Source organism: Lepisma saccharinum, chromosome 6, assembly GCF_977018435.1.
Source record: "Lepisma saccharinum chromosome 6, izLepSacc3.1, whole genome shotgun sequence".
In the NCBI taxonomy this organism is placed as follows: Eukaryota; Metazoa; Arthropoda; class Insecta; order Zygentoma; family Lepismatidae; genus Lepisma; species Lepisma saccharinum.
In genome coordinates, this window is record NC_139234.1 from 55,267,054 (window position 1) to 55,286,857 (window position 19,804).

Below are 19,804 nucleotides of genomic sequence, written 5' to 3' on the forward strand. Positions count from 1 at the left end.
TTTTTTTCTTCAGTTTATGCAAGGAAGATGCCTGAGGTTGTTAGTCCTGGGTTACAACTGCTGTAAGTAAGGAAGACTATGTTGGCCTTTGCCTCGTTCGGTCCCTGTCCACAACGGCCATTCGGAGAAAAAAATGCCTTATGTGTTCTGTATAAAAATGAGTAAAGCAATGTTCTATTTGAAATATATTCGAACGTCCTGGGCTTTTTATTTCAATATAAAATATACACAAGAATATCACGCACCAGCAAATTTTTAGTGAGTCTCCTAATAAACAACTTCCCCTTACCTACTTTTGGTCACATATGCACAGGACTCATTTTTCATCGGTTGTAAAAGTTTGGTTGTCCTCATCTGTCAGCGGCGAATAACGATAATTACCCTGAACTTGAACTACAACGCAGGGACATCTAACATTTTGTCCCATCCAAGCCTTAATGATTTTTTTGTTTTGGCAGACAAACCACATGAGAAACAGTGCCAGGAATAGGATCATGGCAACCTCAAATGCTGTTGTGAAGAAGCCCGGTTTGCAGGCCAAATTACATTGTATTAAGCTGAGATCAACAATGTACTTGCCAATGTTGCTTCTCGGATTGCCGTCGAAGCATCTCAAGGTACTTCCATTGACAACTTTCTCGTCGTTTCTCAGTAGCCACAAGTGGAGATCCACAATCCTACAATCACAGAGGAAAGGATTGTCGGTAATGTCTAGAGATAGAGTCGGTGGTAACTCATCCAGCTTTTCCTTTGGAATCCTCTCGAAGCTGTTGTTTCTTAACAAGATCAATTTAACTTGACGAAAGCATTTACTGTCAATCTGGAGCTCCGATATGTAGTTGTCACTCAGGTCTAAGTAGAAGAGCGCCGGCATGGTGCAGAACGATGCCAGTGTGTTCATCTTGACAATGGCGTTACCACGTAAACTGATCCTTTCCACATACTTCACAGACCGGCGAAAGAAACTGTAAACACTGAAAAGGTTTGTATTATATCTGCCGCTTGGTTTGAACGTATTGTCCAGATGCAGTTCCTTCAGGCTTACAAAATCGCTCAGCAAACCATGCATGTTTTCAGAGAGGGTGATCAGGTTGTTATTCATGATCAAAGTTTCCACGTCGTACAGTCTGCTGTCCCCTTTACCTTCTATTGTTTGAATGCTGTTGTTAGATAAGTCGATGAAATTTAATTTCCTCGTGGTAGAACTTTTTCCAATCCGATTCCAGTTCAGCTTCGGAATGTAGTTACCAGTAAATATGAGCATTGTTGTTGTTGTAGGAAGATACTGAAGAACAAGCGAACTGTTAAAGCCTGCATTGGTGCAGTTCACCAAATCAATCGTGGCATTGGACAGAAGACTTGCCTGGCATCTACAACGTCCCTGAAATTCCTCGGGACAAGGTTGAGATAGTTTATCACAGGTTATGAAGCTCGAGAAGACGAGTACGTAGTGGACGATTGTCGAAATCGCTGTCATCCCACCGGAAAGTTAAGAATCTGCAAGTACAAAACCGAAGAATAGATCAAATGAACAGGTAAAAAATTCCGAGATAATATGAATCAATTCTGTAGAACGATACCCAGTTCAGCCTGAAAAAGTTTCTAGTTCACGGTATTGTGATTTGTTTCGATTTCTTAGGCTAGAATGAAATAGATGTGTATAAATCAAGTCGAGGTTGAGAAATTATCTCCAAATTGAGGGGCACTTCGCTTCTCCTTATTTATACAAGCGGTAAATTCAATTGCCGGGCATTGTTATATCCGAATTGCTTCATATTCTCTCACAACTCTCAATGAAGTGTACCTAATCATAAAACGTGGATTTTGCAGCACGTAATGTTTGAAACTCAAACGTAATGGGTAGTAGTGATAATTACACTGGTCAACAGCCAAAATGCGACATGAGTGATATATGCAATTTCTAGTCAATATTGGTCACCTAAATACGAAACTGTCGTTGAAAATCGCAATTGACTAATTATAATTGAGTTCCAGGGCATTGTTGATTTGGAGAAGTTCCCTATTGTATATGGTATTGCATAGCTGTAAGAAGTAAATGTTGAGTTTTTCTTATCTTTGTTTATTTGTTGTAAGGAAAGGGGGAACTGTTCAAGACCAGCCACAAAATCTCTTTATTCATTGTTTAGTGAGGTGTTCATTTTTTGCAGATGTGATTGTGGCTTTATAAAACTAGGTTGAGTGTGCATTTATCGAAAATAAATCACGTATTACGTGATACGTTTCTGGTAAGGTTGGCATTTGATTAAATTTCTGAGTGATGGTAAAAAATGCCACGTAAATGCATTATCAATGCTAAAAAAATCTGTTATGTTTGTGGGCAAATTGTGTTTTCTTGACAGTGGAGAAATATTACCCCTGCTGTACGAACAGCCTACAATCTATATTTCGGTAAATATTGCTAATTCGGAGATGAAGATAAGACTTGCGCTCCACATTTCCGTTGTAAGACCTGCTACACAAATCTGCTAGACTGGTTGAATCACAGAAGACCATCGATGCTATTTTCTATTCCCATGATTTGGCTGGAACCCACTAATCATACAGACGATTGTTTATTTTTTTGATGGCCTATGGTCCTACCAATACAACGTATGTCCAATACTAAAAAGAAGACAATTATATTTCCAAATATTCGTTCTGCTACTGGTCCTGTGGCACATAGTAATGAACTACCTGTTCCAACACCCCCTGAATCCTTTTCAGTAGACTCACAAGACGAACTGTGTGATCCACAACCTTCCACATCTACAGATCCGGACTTTGCAGGTGATGTTAAACTTACAGAACAGCACAAGGTTAGCCAAGGCAGAGCTATTAGCTTCCAGAGTTCAACAATGGAATTTTCTGGCTAGTAATGTGAAGGTGTCATTTTATCGTGACCATCAGAAAAAGTTGGAAGAATAGTTTTCTACCGAAGGAGATCTGATATACTGCAGTGATATTAATGGTTTATTAGGGGCTATAGGCATTAAGCACATCTGTGAGGAGTGGCGGTTGTTCATAGATGCATCGGTATAAAGCCTAAAAGCTGTACTGCTTCATAACAGCAATCAATTGCCATCAATCCCTATTGGTTATTCTCTGTAAAAGAAAGAATCGTATGATAACCTAAAATTCCTCCTTCAATCAATTATTCAACTTCAATCAATTAAATACAACAACTACATATGGAAAATATGTGCAGATTTGAAAGTCATTGCTATTTTAACTGGACTCCAACAAGGCTATACCAGATATTGCTGTTTCCTCTGCGAATGGAATAGCAGAGACAGAGCTTCTCCTTTCAATAAAAAGGATTGGCCATTACGTCAAAGTATGGAAACTGGAAATATGAATGTACAAAATGAACCTCTCGTTGAATCCTGCACTTCATATAAAGCTTGGACTGATCAAAAAGTTGGATCGAAACTCTTAGGCATTCAAATATCTACTTAACAAATTTCCAAAAATCAGTGAACAGAAGATCAAGGAAGGAATTTTGTGGGCCCTCAAATTCATCAACTTCACCAGGACGAGATCTTCCAACACCTGCTAGAGTTGACGAGCTGTATCTTTGCGGGTGAACCCTGCCCAAGCACGGCTGCGCAGTAGCAAGGGGGAGGAGCTACCGGCTGCGCGTCATTATCCTTGCGTTCTGTCCTTGCTGTCGACCACCCAAAGGGCGATTAGGTGGCAACTACATAAACGTATATCTCTCACACTCTGCGCGGAGTAGCCAAGGCACCCGCAAAGATATAGCTCGTCAACTCTAAGTAATGTTGAAAAAGGTGCATGGAGTCCTTTCAGAGAAGTCTCCAACAATTTCTTGGGAAACAAATGTGCTGAAGACTATGAAAAACTTGTAAATAATTTGGTTTCATCGTATCAAAAAATGGGTTCCAATATGTTCCTTAAATTGCAATTTCTACTCTCATCTCAATTTCTTCCCGAAAAGTTGTGGGGAGGTAAGTGATGAACATGGTGAGCGTTTCCACCAACAAATATATGTAATGGAGGAAAGATACCAAGGGAAATGGAGTACAGGAATGCTTGCCGATTATTGCTGGACAGTAAGCTGGGATGATCCTGAACTTCACTACAAGAGGGAAGCAAAGAGGAAGCGGATTTAATCCCACGTAAGTAGTAAAGAACACACCATACAGTAGTATACTAGAAAATAAGTATTTGTTTTGTGATTAATGTAAAAACTTTGATTCATGAATTTACTTGGAAAAGGCAAATGGAAATGTACCCACGTTTTGTACTGTTCACATAATACAGTTCAAACGTAAAAGTCACATGCACATCAAGCATACGTCATTTCACTACGTTACAACATTGGGAAACCCGACTTTTCAACAATACCTCGTATAATTCTTAAACCAGAAGTCGAGTGGCATTTTCATTGTCAGTTTCGTGTTCAGCATCATGGATTGATAAAGAAAAGTGAATTTTCATCCATGTCGCAAAAAAAAAATTAAAATTTGTTGACCAGTGTTATCTTACGGTATTATACAAAGGGAATTCAACTACTTTTAGTAAGAACTTTGAGAATGAAATGTCAATTTACTTTCATTTCTTCTCTTCGCGATTACACCATTTCCAAATTGTAGGTTATGAAGTAAACATGTAATGCAGAGGCGAAGCGTGACATTTTTGCGTAGTCATCGCAAGACTTGTGAAACGTTAGGGTCCATCTTTCCAACCTGGAAGGGGCACAATATTTCTCCGCAGTAAACGCCAAGGTCGTTGCCTATTCGAATTAAGAGCTCACTCTAGTACCATAGACCTTACGACTACAAAAAACAAATTATGCTATTCCATACGATGAAAATTTGAAATCTGATTAATGAGAGTGGCGTTAGCTCTCGAAAGCTTGGAATCTTTTTCCACAACTCACCTGGTCGATAGCCCGAGAGAATCTTTTCATCAAAGGATAAAATGGCTTGAGTAAAAATATTGTTTGAAAGCATTGCAAAAAGTGCACAAATCCATACGCTGTGCTCATCTGCCCGGTCCCTTACAGTTATCATCAAATATTAGAAAAAGAGTAAATTATTGGATGCCTGTACTGTTCCACTGTGTTAACTAAGCGTAATTTATAACAAACACCACCCAGGGGTGTCCACAGGAGGGGGGTTATGGCGCAGACTGCGCCATCGAGATTTTTTGTGGGGGACTTTTTCCCTTCAAATAATATGACATTCGAGATTTATATATATTTTACAAAATACGCTATATGTACAAATTTTACACCTTAAATGCATCATATTTAATATCTAACTCTTACATATTAGGCCTTAATTGACATGTGGGTTCTGGGGGGGGATTCTGAATTTAACGTTGGGGGGGGGCAGTATCCAACTCTATGTCTTAGATTGTGGCGGGTATTTTAGTTATTGGGGGATTGAGCATTAAATTGAGGTGGTATCCAATTCTTCTGTATTACTATTGTCTTAGACTGTTGCAGAAATTTTGTTGTGGCGACTGAGAATTAATTTTTTGGAGAGGCAATATCCACTCTTCAATATCAACAGTAAGTCTAAAATTGGCATGGGAATTTTGGTGGTGGAATTGAGTATTAAATTTGAAGGGGGAGATAGAAAGCTCTTGATAAAGTGTTAAATCTTAGATTGTCAAGGGATTTCTTTCGTGGAGAGAGAGAGTTCGAACATTAAATTTTTTGGAGACTGTATTTAGCGATATGAGAAGCTGGAAAATACTAAATATCTCAGGATCCTAAGAAAGTATTGACACTTCATTAAATTAATATTCTTGAAAGCAGTGGCCGTGAGGTTCACATACGGGTGTTCACAATAACATTTTTATACTCAATGGAGATTTACTCCTCTTTCTCTTGTAACTTCATCTTCAATTGAAAAAGTAAGAATTACAGTTCAACTTATTTTCAACAATTTTCCCAAAAAATCAAGCTATATTTGAAGTATTAATAATACATTTTTTTTTAAATTCAGTTAACAACCTTTTAATTACGAAATTCACAATTAGAAATGGCTGGTGCAAAGTAATTAGTATAACATGTAATCTCAGGTATGTACAACGCAAGACTACCATACTTCGCACAATTGCAATCTACTGTCTATTACACCGACCATATGTTAACCAACGACATTCATTGAGCATTGAAAGCACGTGCATCGTTAGCGGTAGAGAGGGGAGGACGCGTCCAGCCCAGAAAAAATGTATTTTGTGTATTAAGATATTTGGGTATTATACAGAATGTCCCCCCGCTCACAATAACTCGGTTGCGATGCTTATGATTGAAGTGTCAGTCAATGTGACGTTGCTCATATTCCTTCTTCCCTCGTGTTTCGTATTTTTCCTCCTAGCATCATTTTGCCATGGTTCAGAGAGATTGATTTTCTACCATTTAAAGCAAGGGTTCCCATTCCCAAACTTCTTTGCTTCACGGCACCCTTAGTTTCAAGATTTTTCCGCTGCATTACACTGCTTAATTTAAGCCAAGTGCATCTTTTGGAACAAAACTATATCGAATCCCAATTTCTAACTTCTTGTCACAGGAAAATTTTACTTTAACAAGTTAAATTTGCACTGAAGATAAAATCCACGTAATTATTGTTATGGGTTACTGAAATAATTATATTTACCCCAAGGAAAGGAAGGAGAGAGGGTGAGTTCTTTGAAAGAGGAACCGTATTATATTATCGCCCTGAGCTTAAGAATTTGTAGCTAGGGTTCTGTAATGTCTCGTGAAACGATAATTGAGTCGGTCATACAGCTGGAGCATGTTATTTGGTTTGCCAAGCTTGAATTTTCTATCTGTAATCGTAAGTTGTGTAACAATTTCTGTTAAATACTCAAATTGTGAGTTTTATAAACCCACTCACAAACACTATTTATATGCATATTTACATAATTTAATTTATTACATTTAGCCAATCAATGTGCTAACTTTAAGTTTTTCGAAAATCGAACAATTAAAAAATATGGACAGTTTAACATGGTATTTCATTCAAAGTGGCAAAGTGGATAAGAATACATGGTATTTCATTCATTCCCTGTAACAGCACTAAATCTATACACGAGCGCAGCAACTAACGCCTTCGGGTACTCGTCCTGGACCTTCTTGTGCAAATCCTTTAAATGTCCCGACATAACTGCCGCCTCGTCATACGTTTGAGCAATAAATTTGTCCTCCAGTCCCTACTTATTGACAATTTTTACATGAACAAAAAACCCGTCAGATTTACAATCGGCACTCACATCAGTAAAACCAATAAATCGTTCCTTAACACAACCCTCCTCCTTATACACAGATCTCAAGACAGTTGACAATTAGGACGTACTGTTAACATTAGATGGTTCGTCTAACATAATTGAGAGAAAGTCTGATTTTCCAGACATCACTAATTACGTGTATTAGATCATTGCATTGCATACTTTACAATGATGGAAATAGCACTAGGATTTTTTTTAATCCTGAAGACGTCAGAGAAACCCTGTCGTAAACATGTGAGCTGAAAAAAGATACAGTTTATGACCAGACCTTCGAGCGGTCGTTGGATGTCTTCCGAGCAGGTAGAGAGATTCGCACATTTTCTGCGATGGCCTGGGCCTGCGAACACCATTGCCTTCAATAGGAAACGTAGCGGGAGTGTTGGCCACGGGGAATAGTACTGGGCTCTCATTCCAATGCGCTAAACTTAGCGAATCCCTTGCGCATTTCTAGCTGTTCCATGGTGTCGCATGGCTTATTTCGCACAAATATCAGAATATTCTGACTTATTTTTTACTTCTCTAAAATATTTAAAATGCAGTATTTTTGTTATTTTGCTAAGTCATCGCCGCATCTCGCCTCTGAATATCCGGTATCAATTTTCACAATGCGCGTACACCAGCGCCAAAAGTAATGTTAGGCGAATTGTCCATCACCATTTTCGTTTAGTCTGTTTTCCAGAATGTGATGATCAAGAATTGAAATAAATACATCAATAAGCAGAGAACATCTACTTCATATCAACCGAATTTCATTCCTTGAAACAACACGGGATGTAGAATATAAATAGTGATGGACAATCTGCCTTCTCTTTGCCGTTAGTCATGCAATCATACACAAATATAGATATAAACATCTTAAATCGGTGCGATTCTATGTCAAATTTTGTTCGAGAGTTTTTACATTATTGGTCCTTAATCTTACACTCATAATTCCAAAGAATATTTACTTACGTTCTTATTTTATTCAACATACTCATCTTAAACTGTAAAATTATATATTTAATACAAGTTGACAAGGAATGTTTAATAGTATTGATGTCATGGTAAAACTATCACCTTGTAATTAAGGCGTCCCGGGTTCGATGCCAGGTGGAGGCACCGTGGTTCGGATCCCACTTTAAACTTCAAGTTGAGTTCCGATTAACGTATCTAAGCATAAAGTCGACTTCAACTGAACTAAACTTTAGAGTCATTTTTTTTTAAAACTATTGGTTTGAAAATAGTTCCAACTTTACCTCCAACAGCATGGTGACTAAAATTTCGAAGAAAATGCTACAGTTGTGTAACAGACGTCACGCGAGTGCTAATCAAAGCGTTCATACGAGAAATGTTTTCAGCAAAAGCAACTGATGCGTCACAACAAAAACAGGAAAGAAATCTTCACTCTTGCTTTCACTAGAACATATTCCTCAAAACAATGAATACAAGTTCCACATAAGTCAACACAAATAACTAGAGTCTGAATACGACCTTATTCACTGCCATCTTTATTCCTAGATAGCCACGGCCGTGTCTTATTCCATTTGTAACTTACACTGGATACTATTACTATAGTTGCAACGACCGGAACAAGAAATTATGTCCGGTCTTACAAATTTCAAACTGCGGAGCAATTGCAATTTTTTCTTATCTAATTACTAAGTACGTGTTACCTGACTATCTGCCCACATAAAAGGAAATCTGTATCCTGGTATGTGGGAAATGGTGTATGTAAGTAAGAACATACGTGCTAACAAAAAAATCAGGGCACTTTCATGTTTCGACTCCAGTGAAGGGAAAAAAGGGTGGGAGAAGGTGCTGTTTTTTTTTGTTTTTTTTAAAAGGACTCTTCCGACTAAATCGGAATTCTGGTAGTCTTTAGTAAGTATTTCTAGGAGTTTCAGATATCCAATAGTCTAAGGTTCCTAAACCCAATGTGGCCTATTTGTTGTTTCCAAGTAGTTACAAATGATGAATTCGACAGATGACGTTAGTACCTCCAGGAACTCTAGTCTGTCCAAATGACATGATTGAATCCATAGACTGTACATATAGTGCAGTAACTTGAGGACAAAGAAGCGAAATAGCTGCATCTCGTGATTGTGTTCTACCTCTACGTGATCTAATATTGCATATGTAAGCTGTTACTTACTACATCTTCTAAGTGATAGGTGTTTATATCTCTAGTCTATATTATGATAGCTAGCTCATAATTTTTACTTTACATCTATGTACTTATTTTAGACTTTAATCTAAAAACCTGTTTAAAATGAATGAAAAACGAAAACTATGTAAGATAGACTCAGTATGGCCTACATAGGAATATATCATAAAGTGCATGTGCAAATGTGACATTTGTTACTCTAATGTTCACGTAGGGTGTCCGGCAGTCACTAAAGATGATGAAGGACCTTTAATTTGCCCAGACTGATGTGTCATCCATGATCTTCTGGCGACAAGTTATGCCACGTAACTTCCTTTTTTTTTGGTTGTAAACTATGTTATTTCTTTGTGTAATCTCATTATGTCGTTATGAAATAAAGATAAATGTCAGTGTATCAATATACTTATCTATCTATAAAAATAATATTGTGGTAGTTTATTTACAATTTCTGTTGCATTTTTGATGTGAAAGAACAAAATATATTTGCTAGGCCATATTGGGTTCACATGTACCCAATATGCCTAAACGTTACTTTTTAACAAAATCTTCACTGTACCCATGTTATTATTTGGAACCGACTCCAATTTTCAGTAAACGTCCAGTAATGCTCCCACTTTTGAACTTGTGATTAGTTTTACATTTCTGGCTTTGTGCACCATTAGAAGTAATCGCTAATCTTGAGTAGACCATATTAGATTCAGGTACCTTACATTAGAAACCGAACAATCTTACAAAACATGATAGTCTTTTGCTGTCTACAACAGTGTTCTTGAATTTCTGCCCTACGTCTCAAAAGTTACAAATTCTTGTGTAACTTTTATCCCACAACATTAAATTAAATGTATCTACGATATAAACTGAAATGCTACTTGGAAGCGTTCATTGAATTTTTTCTACAAAGCTCAATTTTTATGTAAAGGTGCAATGAAAAGTATAGCGTTTCAGTGATAAACTTACCAGCTATAAACTGTCAGACTTCTTCAAATCTACAAATTAGCCAGCTCAAGTTCTAATAACCTTGTCGGCTTCATCATCATATTTAGCAATTTCGGAGGTTTTACCAAGAATAATACTTCTTCTTCTTCTTTATCATGACCCTGTCAACAAAGACCTGTCGACTTTGGACATCGTTTCTGCTATTGAATTTGTATTAATGTTCTGATAGAAGGGAAGAGAGAGAGAGATATGGGAAATGACATTTTTAAACGTTGAAAACCTTTATAGAGTGTGATTTGTTGATTTATGAAAATCGGACATTCAAGAAATAAATATTGTGCATCAGGATTTTCATTACCACATTTGAAATTTTCTTGGGTTTTGATATGTATCTTTGCTAGATGAGCTGGAGTACGGACGTGACCCGTCCTTAACCTATTGATAAAAACTATGACCTGCCGTGGGAGTGTGTATAAAAAGAACCATGGGTCTTTTGTAGTAAAGTCGGCTATCCATCTATATGTATTACCCACAACCTTAAATTGTTCCTTGCACCAAGAATAATGCGAATAATACATTATAATGTACTCATGATATATTATCCTTGATTTTACAAACGAATGCAGGAGTGATTCCTCTTACAATTGGCCATCTGAAGGTAGAAACTGAAATTCAAATGAGCATTTAAAACCTCTAACAGCAAAAATGCTATATTTGCTGTTAATGTGACATGATATTTTGTGAGATATATATACGTATGTGTATATATATGTACGAGGTGCGGCAATTAAATATCGAGACTGCGCACCTCCTGTCGCGTAGGATAGTGGGGGGAGGTAGCTATTGATGTGTTGTTGATATTGAACCTTCATGCGCACCCACTGTTTGTTTCATGATTCTGAAAGCTTTTCTTTTCTTTGCAGGCTTGCTTGAAGAGAACAGTGTTCTGTAGTAGTGCCGGAATCATGGTGGACAATAAAGTTGAGCAGCGCATTAACATCAAATTTCTGGTGAAATAAAAAAAAAACACCGACGGAATGTTGTGCAATGTTAAAAGAGGTGTATGGTGGTAATGCTATGTCACGTGCGCGAGTGTTCGAATGGCACAAACGATTTTCAGAAGGGAGGGAGGAGGTTGAAGATGATGAACGTCCCGGCCGAGATGTGAGTTCAAGAAAGGACGACAATGTTCAAAAAAATCATGAACTTGTGCGGAAAAACAGACGTCTGAGCCAGGCACGTATCCAGAGGGGGGGCTTAGGGGGCTCGAGCCCCCCCCGAAAGTTTTAGGTTTACACTAGATAAAATGAGGTTTTTGATTTATTGTGGTGTGAAATAAAATAATGTGACAATAATTTAAGGAGAGAAATAATTATCGAGGCAAGACGGAGAATGTTCCGTAACCTTGTTATTGATAATAGTAGGTATCCAAGATGGGGCACAGGGGGCTCGATCCTCTCCCCAGGAAATTTTTCAGTTTACGTTAGATAAAATTAGGTTTTTGGCTTCTTAAATAATGTGAAAATAATGTAAGAAGAGAAATAATTATCGAGGCAAGACCGAGCATGTTTTATACCCCTGTTATTGTTAATGGCTCGAGCCCCCCCCCCCCCCTCAGGAAACTTTTCAATTTACACTAGATAAAATTAGGATTTTTGGCGTCTTGAATAATGTGAAGATAATAAATTTATAAATCTGAGAGAAATAATTATCGAGACAAAACGGAGAGTGTTCTATAACCCTATTATTGTCAGCACGTATCCAAGGTGGGAATCAGGAGGCTCGAGCCCCCTTCAGGAATTGTTTCTGTTTACACTAGATAAAATTAGGATTTTGGCTTCTTGAATAATGTGATGATAATTTGAGAGAAATAATTATCGAGACAAGATGGAGAATGTTCTATAACCCTGTCATTGTTAATAGCACGTATCCAAGCTGGGGTTGAGGTGGCTCGAGCCCCCCCCCCATGATTTTTTTTATTTTACACTAGATAAAATAACGTTTTTGGCTTTTTGAATAATGTGACGATGATTTAAGGAGATAGACAATTATCGAGGCAAGACGGAGAATGTTCTATAAAACTGTTGTTGATAATATTGCACGTACACTTTACTTGAGCTTTCGGTGTTGTCGCAGCGCACTTGAGCACTATGTAGAAACTTGTCAGCATTTGGAAGCTGCACAACAAAGGTAGCGCTACACGTAGGGCGATTCGTTGTAATTTCTAATCTCTGGAAGGCGGGAGAGGGTACGTTCTTGAATGAGAGAAGGAGTCAACTACTGGCGATATTAACGAATCGTTTTATCTGCGGAACGTTCTAGAATATAATGAGGATATAAATGCGCGGATTCAATTTTTCGGTTGATCTGTACAAAGAATCGGTTAATGAGATTTCAGAGGTAAGTGTGACAATTCACACAGTCGATTGATGATCAGATCAGTCAGCGTCCTCTGATTGCTTTATAAGATATAGTGATACGAAAATGAAGACATTGACGACAGCGGAACTTCCGGGGCCTCAGTGTAGCGCTAGCACGGTTCGAGGGCCGAAGAGATCAAAGGTCTCTCTCTAAAGTGAATATTTCAGAAGTACCGGATATTGGAGTGGTTTATTAAAACAGAAATAAACTGCATGGATCAACTGAAAAGCAAAGTTTTGAGTGATGATTTAGTTTTGCCGGAACTAAATTTCGTATATGCAGTCCGAGAATTTCATGGTATAAAAAATACTTTTGTTTAAGCCTACTGGGTTCGAAACACATTCAAACACTTAACTACCATAAAGAGACAGCCGAAAATTTTATGAATGTCGAGAAGAGAAAGCAAGATGATGTTGCATATGTAGACATTTTTGGCGGTAATTCCAGGCTCTGCCAGAACCAAAATCAGGGCTCTACCAACTGAGCCACCTAGCCATCCTTGACTTCAACCGATTTTTCGTTAAAATGTCTACATAGTACATGTCCTGTGTATATCAAATTGTAAGGTGTTGCCTGTATAGTGAACAAGCACAGAAAGTATAGGAGAGAGAAGAAAACTGAGGAGCATTATCACGGGTTGAGGATAATTTTTTCTGTGGTCAACAAGAGCTACTACTTCGGGGTGACAATGACAGTGGCATAATAAGGGAGATTTCACACCGTGTCGCCTGAAGATTAGGTTTGTGCGGCCTTTTGTGTCGCTACGGTGTGAAACGTTGATGTTGATTGGCCCGTTCCAATCGACATGTATCGCGTGTCCCTTCGGTCTGAAACCTTCCTAAGTCTTGAAAATCCAAGTCACAAGGATGGAAAATTAGGGCCTTGTTAAGGTTAGGTGTGAAGGCAGACAGACGACAGCACCCTTAAGGATCATATCCAAACCTGCAGGAAGAACGCATCTAACTTCAATCTCCAATACGATGATAAAAACTTCTGGTGAGTTGATCTTAAAATATGTGTCCGAGATAAAGAGAGGCGTGCCCAGGATTTTTGGAAGGGAGAGGTGTTACGCATACTATTGTTGGTGGTCAGTCCTGATTTTGCCATTTTTTCCCTGTCTTTGACGTTCCTATTTTTTTAATCTTTTTTTAAGAATACTGGGTCAAATGGGGTTATTACCTCACCAATCCTCCCTTGGGCACGTCACTAGAGATAAATGAGTAAGCATTTCATCATACTGGGAGACGAAACATTAGATTTGTTGGGAACGGAAGGGTTTTCACTGTGCATTAATTGTTTCGTGATCCACCTGTATTCGAGAAGACTTCCTTTGTTTTGTGCCGATATATGACAAGACAGCGGAAGCTGTGACAGGCATTTTTGAACACTTGTGAATGCTAAGGCCTGAATCTGAACAATTTGTTGGGTTTCGGCTTTTATAAGAGCTGCAAACATGGGAGCACAAGACACGCTAGTGGTGTTCAGGCTCGAATCAGAGAGAAATATTCGAGAGCTGTCTGCGTCCAGTTCGCAGCCCACAATTTGAATCTCGCGTTGTCGAGTGGATTGTCCATCCCGTGCATGTGTAACAGCTTCGTAAAAACACTCAAAGACACCATAGATGATTTTATGCCTGATGAGAAGAAATGGACAAACCCACATACTGAGATGGTTCCGGCACAGAGGAGTCGAGTGGTAAAAAATGTTCCGATTTCACGTTCTGATTAAAATGATAGCCTTACAGTGGCAACGATTTAAGGGATAGTTGCTCCCCATTTTTATTTTTTTTGCCTGAACATTATGACCTCTTAATGTTAAGCCTTGGCTACCAAGAGAAAGTAAACTTTCCTTGCAACGCCCTCCGCACCCCCCCCCCCCCGTTTTGGAACCCAATTGCCACCTCTGGTCTTAAACACACAATTGTGAGGTTCTTACTATACCCCTTAAAAAAAATGATGTTGAGCCCCCCCCGAAAGGAATTCCTGGATACGTGCCTGGTCTGAGCATTCGGATGCTCGCAGACATGATGAACATTAACAAAGAGACAGTAAGACAAATTTTGCATGAGAATTTAAACATGACAAAAGTGTGTGCAAAAATTGTTCCGAAAAACCTCTCTCAGGACCAAAAAGATAATCGAAAGACCATTTGCTGTGACATCATGGAACGACTCAAAGCAGACCCAGAATTGCTAACACGTGTCATCACATGTGATGAAACATGGATTTTCCAATATGATCCCGAGACCAAGCGTCAATCCATGCACTGGAAGACTCCCACATCGCCAAGAGTGAAAAAAGCACGAATGAGCAAGTCGAAACTGAAGGCAATGCTCATCGTTTTGTTTCGATATCAGGGGTATCATCATGACTGAATGGGTGCCTCAGGGTCAAACGGTGAATCAGACCTACTACAAAGAAGTCCTAAGCAAACTGAGGGAAAGAATAAGGAAGAAGATACCGGACTTGTGGAAGAACGATGCATGGATCCTCCACCAGGACAATGCGCCTGCCCATAATGCCCTTTCTGTGAAGCAGTTTTTAGCCGCCAAGCGCATTCCTGTGCTCGACCATCCTCCGTATTCCCCAGACCTGGCCCCCTGTGACTTTTATCTCTTCCCAAAAGTGAAAAGTGCATTGAAGGGAACACATTTTCACTCCGTGGAAGAGGTGAAACGAAAAACGGCAGAGTTGTTGAACAGTGTGACATCTGATGACCTACAGCATTGCTTTGAACAATGGAAGACACGTATGCAGCGGTGTATTGCTAGGGGAGGGGAGTATATTGAAGGGGATACCAGTCAATTGTAACTTTCTTGCAATACATCACAGTTATGACACCAGTCTCGTTATTTAATTGCCACACCTCGTATGTATGAGAGAGGGAGAGGAGAAAAAGGGAGGAGAAGAGAAATAAAGAGAGAGGATAATACTGTTAGTTTCAGAATAGTCAGATGTATGGATGATGAGGAAGCCTCTCGAACGGTTCGTTTCGTACTACAGTACTACTACGTACGTACCACTACTCGCCTAAGGAATCTTTGTTCTAATCAATGGTCTATTTGTGTATGTATGAAACATGAATTTTTCAAATGAAGTGACGTTGAAAAGTATGACGAAGTTATGTAATATAATGTAGGGTCTCGTATAATTCTGCAAAGGACCACAGCAGGGCGTGCTCAGAAGTTTCGAAAGGATGGAGTTACGTATACTTTTTTTTTAAAATATATATAGTGAAAGTAACATTTTGCCATCTTTTCCTGCATTCGACATTATTATTTTTGAAATACTGAGCTAAAAGGAGGGGGTACGACCCTCATCAACCCTCCTTAGCACACATTTGAGGCTGGTGGATGCAGGATGCACGTAGTTAAAATCGTACCCGCGGACCAAAAGTTCCATTTTTGTTGGTGCGTCGTTTCGGTGCTAAGAACAGGGCCCATTTCGCCGCCTGAATGCTTGCACCATAACATTTGATCGCATCTGCGACTTTTCTTCCTGTTGTGAAGTGTTGCAAGAAAATGTACAGCCCACTTACACGTGATGGAAACGGTATGAAGCAGGGACGTCGTTAGGGGGGCACACGGGGGCACTGGCCCCGGGAAACGTCCACGTGGCCCCGGGAAATTGTTCTGTATTTGCTGGAAATTTTACTTTGATGACAAATATTGCAAAATAATTCTTCAGTAAATTTTTCTTGCAGTTTGAAACACTTCTTCAATTTTCAGTAGCACGAATCCAAGCAAGGAATCTTTTTCCTATTTCCCTGTTTCTTGCTTGCTGAACACAAACAGATGTATTGGGAGGGGATGCAGTTAATGATTTTGTGGTCCGCCCCGGTCAGGGAAGTCTGAGACCTATTGAAAATGCACTTTTCCTCCCTGCTGCACACCAGATCCAGGACCTCCCAAAACCCGCACTTTCCCTCATCTGGCCCTGCACTGGCACCATGGGCGTCAATAGGACGACACAAACAGGAAGATTTAGCTACGGGTGGCTAGAACTTTCTGCGTTAATTATTTTATGGTTCAGAAAGGATATCCCCATGCGTTTCACATTCCAAGAAAAGAATTCTATTGCTTGTCCCTTTTTCGGCGCAGGAATGAATGACATAGAAGTTCTTCTCACATGCACTCAACCCTCCTGCTAATGACCTGACCTGCAAAGGAGGGAAAGGCCACTTTCTGAAAATTCGGAGAAACATCGAAGCTGTCAGTTCATCTGTTGATTTGGTGGACAGTTGATATCTGTCAGATAGTTTGAAGTAGGATTTGTGGTCCGAGCGGTGTAAACTTCGGTAAACGCGAGAAGATAGCATCACGAAGTGTTTGTGATCTCGTTTTCCTCATCGCGAGTAAAATGTCGAATGAGAAGCTGGCAGATTGTCTTCCTCTGGAAACAATGGATCAGGATCGACTGATCGACCAAATATCCAACATATTGGCATTCTAAAAGAGAGTCTGACTACCACACAAGATCCTGGGTTCGACTCCCAGGGTGGGTGATCTCATGTTTTGTGAAGAATAAACCACGTTTCAATTAAGGAAGGAAACTAGGTATGTAGCAATTGTTTTTACAGCCGTCTGCATGCTCTATAAGTATTATATTACAAAATTTGTATATCTTTCTGACTTTCTGTGATTTTTCTTCATTTAGCCTCCACCTGCAAATGCGGGGCTAGGTTGGCTAGACATACAAATATAATAAATCCCTAGTCATACAGCGAATAATTGTTATATAATATAATCATGAGTTATGGAGAACCAAATAACTTATCAAGCATTTTCTGTTTCTATTTGAAGTGCAGTGGTTAACAAGGTGCATTACGATGCCAGGGATTCTGGTTTGAATCCCGGACTGGGCGTGTGTGTTCTTTATGATGGTCCTCTCATCAATTTCACATCACTCATTTTCATCTTCATCTTCACGATTAGCCAAAAAGTGTCAGAAAAACGAAGTAAAATAAACCAAATCAATCATTTATATATTTCTATATTACGTCGCTTTTTTACCTCTTGGGTTAAATGCGACGATGAGGATGAATGATGAGCCGAAGGAATGGCGATGGGACAGACATGGTACAACCATACCTGCCCAATGTCCGAACCTTGGACCTCTGGTTTCGTAGCGTCTTATACTCACGTCAGTGGAATTCTTAGGAAGAAAAAGTGTAAAAGTAGGGTGAAAGGAAGCAAAGTTGTACGATGCATAAAAAGCCATGTTTAGTTCTTCTAAAACCTTCCAATTATCGAGTTCGTGTTTTAAGTCCACTTTATGCACAGTAAGGCTAATCGGGGATCCGAACCACTATGTGCCTCCACCGGTTATCGAACCCGGGACCCCTTGATTGCAAGGCGGCGACGCTACCACTGCGTCATCGAGGAGGCCCAGAAAAACTTACAATTAGTAAATAAAATTAATATTGAGGGACAAAGCCTGCGAAGAGTTCTTTCATTCGGTTGCGCGTGGTAATCACCAGAGCTAGGAATTTTAGGTGCAAAAATTTGCCAATAAAGGTGCAAAAGAGGTGCCAATTTTTGTACAAAAAAGGTGCTAAAATAGGTGCTAATTTTCAGATGTAAAATTTATTGAGAGCAGTGCATACATATATGATTCAACTTGTCTGGATAAACACATAGAGTATTCTCTGGTTTTAATTCGTTTAATATAACTAAGCAAAGAAAATTCTCTGATACATTAGAAAGCGACATAAAGGAAAACATGCTTCTTCTTACTTGCTTAGAATTAGTCATCTAGAAAACTGTTAAAATAGATTACATTCAAAATTTCTATGTTCTTCTGAGTGAGGCTACATCTGTGGTCACTAAGCAGATACTTGTAAGTTGAAAAAGAACGTTCAAAGTCAACAGACACAAGTGGTGCGTATTTTGTTTTCAACCGGTAATCCACATCCTTGTTGGTTGCGACTTCTTGAATATCAGGGTTTTTGGCTAAACTTTGTTCTAACTTCTCTTTCCCGACCCCTTGCAGCTCTCATTGCACATCCATCAAAACAGACCACCGTGCTTCCTTTTCAGGACACTGCTCCTCCAGTTTTGTGATTGCAGTAGTAAGGAAAGAGAAGCCATGTACAATATAGAGTTCATCTTGCAATTCCTGTTTAAGAGCAATTTTTTTGGCTTTTTCTACAGCTGACGAATCACTAGGCAAAGCATCTAAAAATTTCGACATTGTATGGAGATGATTGCAAATAAACACTCCAGCTTTTAACCATGTACCCCATCTAGTGAGGATGGGAGAGGGTGGTAGTGGAAGTTTCGTAATTTCTACGTACTTCTGTATTCTAGAAGAAGCCTTTTTCAGTATTTTCTTAATGCTAGAAACAAATTCGTTCACATAAGTGTATTCATCTTTAAGAGCTTCACAAACTCGATGCAAAGCATGAACAATGCAAGTCACATGTTTTAAGTTAGGATACATATTCTTCAGATTTCTTCAGATTAGAAAATGCAGCTAACATGTAAGATGCTTGGTCTGTAAGAACTAACCACACTCTATCATATTTTACGCCCTCCGACCACAATACAAAACATGCATCATTGAAACTTTGCATTACACTTGCATTATCTGTTTTGCCGAGAAAATGAGTTTTAAAAAGCATGGGTTTTACTTGATGTCCATTGAGAGGTGCTACTAAAATGTTCAAAACGTACCTGTTTTGCCTATCTGTGGTTTCATCTAATATGAAATAGACTGGATGGTCAACTACTACTTGCCTGATCTGCGAGATTTTAGCTTCATAAAGAGGTTGAAGGTAAGATTTCCTTAAGGTGCTCTCATCTGGAACTGACTTCCCAGTATATTTTTGCAAATATCATTTCATGACAGGATTGTTAAGTTTCGGAAGAGGTATTCCACACGCTATAAATGTCCATGCTGTCTCACTGAAAAATACATTTGTATGCAGCGCCTCACCAATGAATTGCTGTCGCTTCCCACCTTTACCATCTCGTAGTTCTTTATTCCTGACATGCTTCCCACTTTGTAGATGCTGCACAACCCGAGTGCGTTGGTGTTTGTCATC

The 19,804-nt window shown here is 39.1% G+C and overlaps 1 protein-coding gene across 1 annotated transcript; it reads right to left on the reverse strand.

Moving 5' to 3' along the window:
* Positions 1–199: 199 nt before the first annotated feature.
* On the reverse strand, positions 200–10,483 carry LOC145989404 (trophoblast glycoprotein-like). Its single transcript, XM_083124744.1, has 2 exons — positions 10,361–10,483; positions 200–1,497 (listed from the first exon to the last, which is right to left on the reverse strand). Exon 2 carries the CDS (start codon positions 1,475–1,477, stop codon positions 317–319), a length of 1,161 nt encoding a protein of 386 aa, XP_082980870.1. The 5' UTR covers positions 1,478–1,497; positions 10,361–10,483; the 3' UTR covers positions 200–316.
* Positions 10,484–19,804: the final 9,321 nt, after the last annotated feature.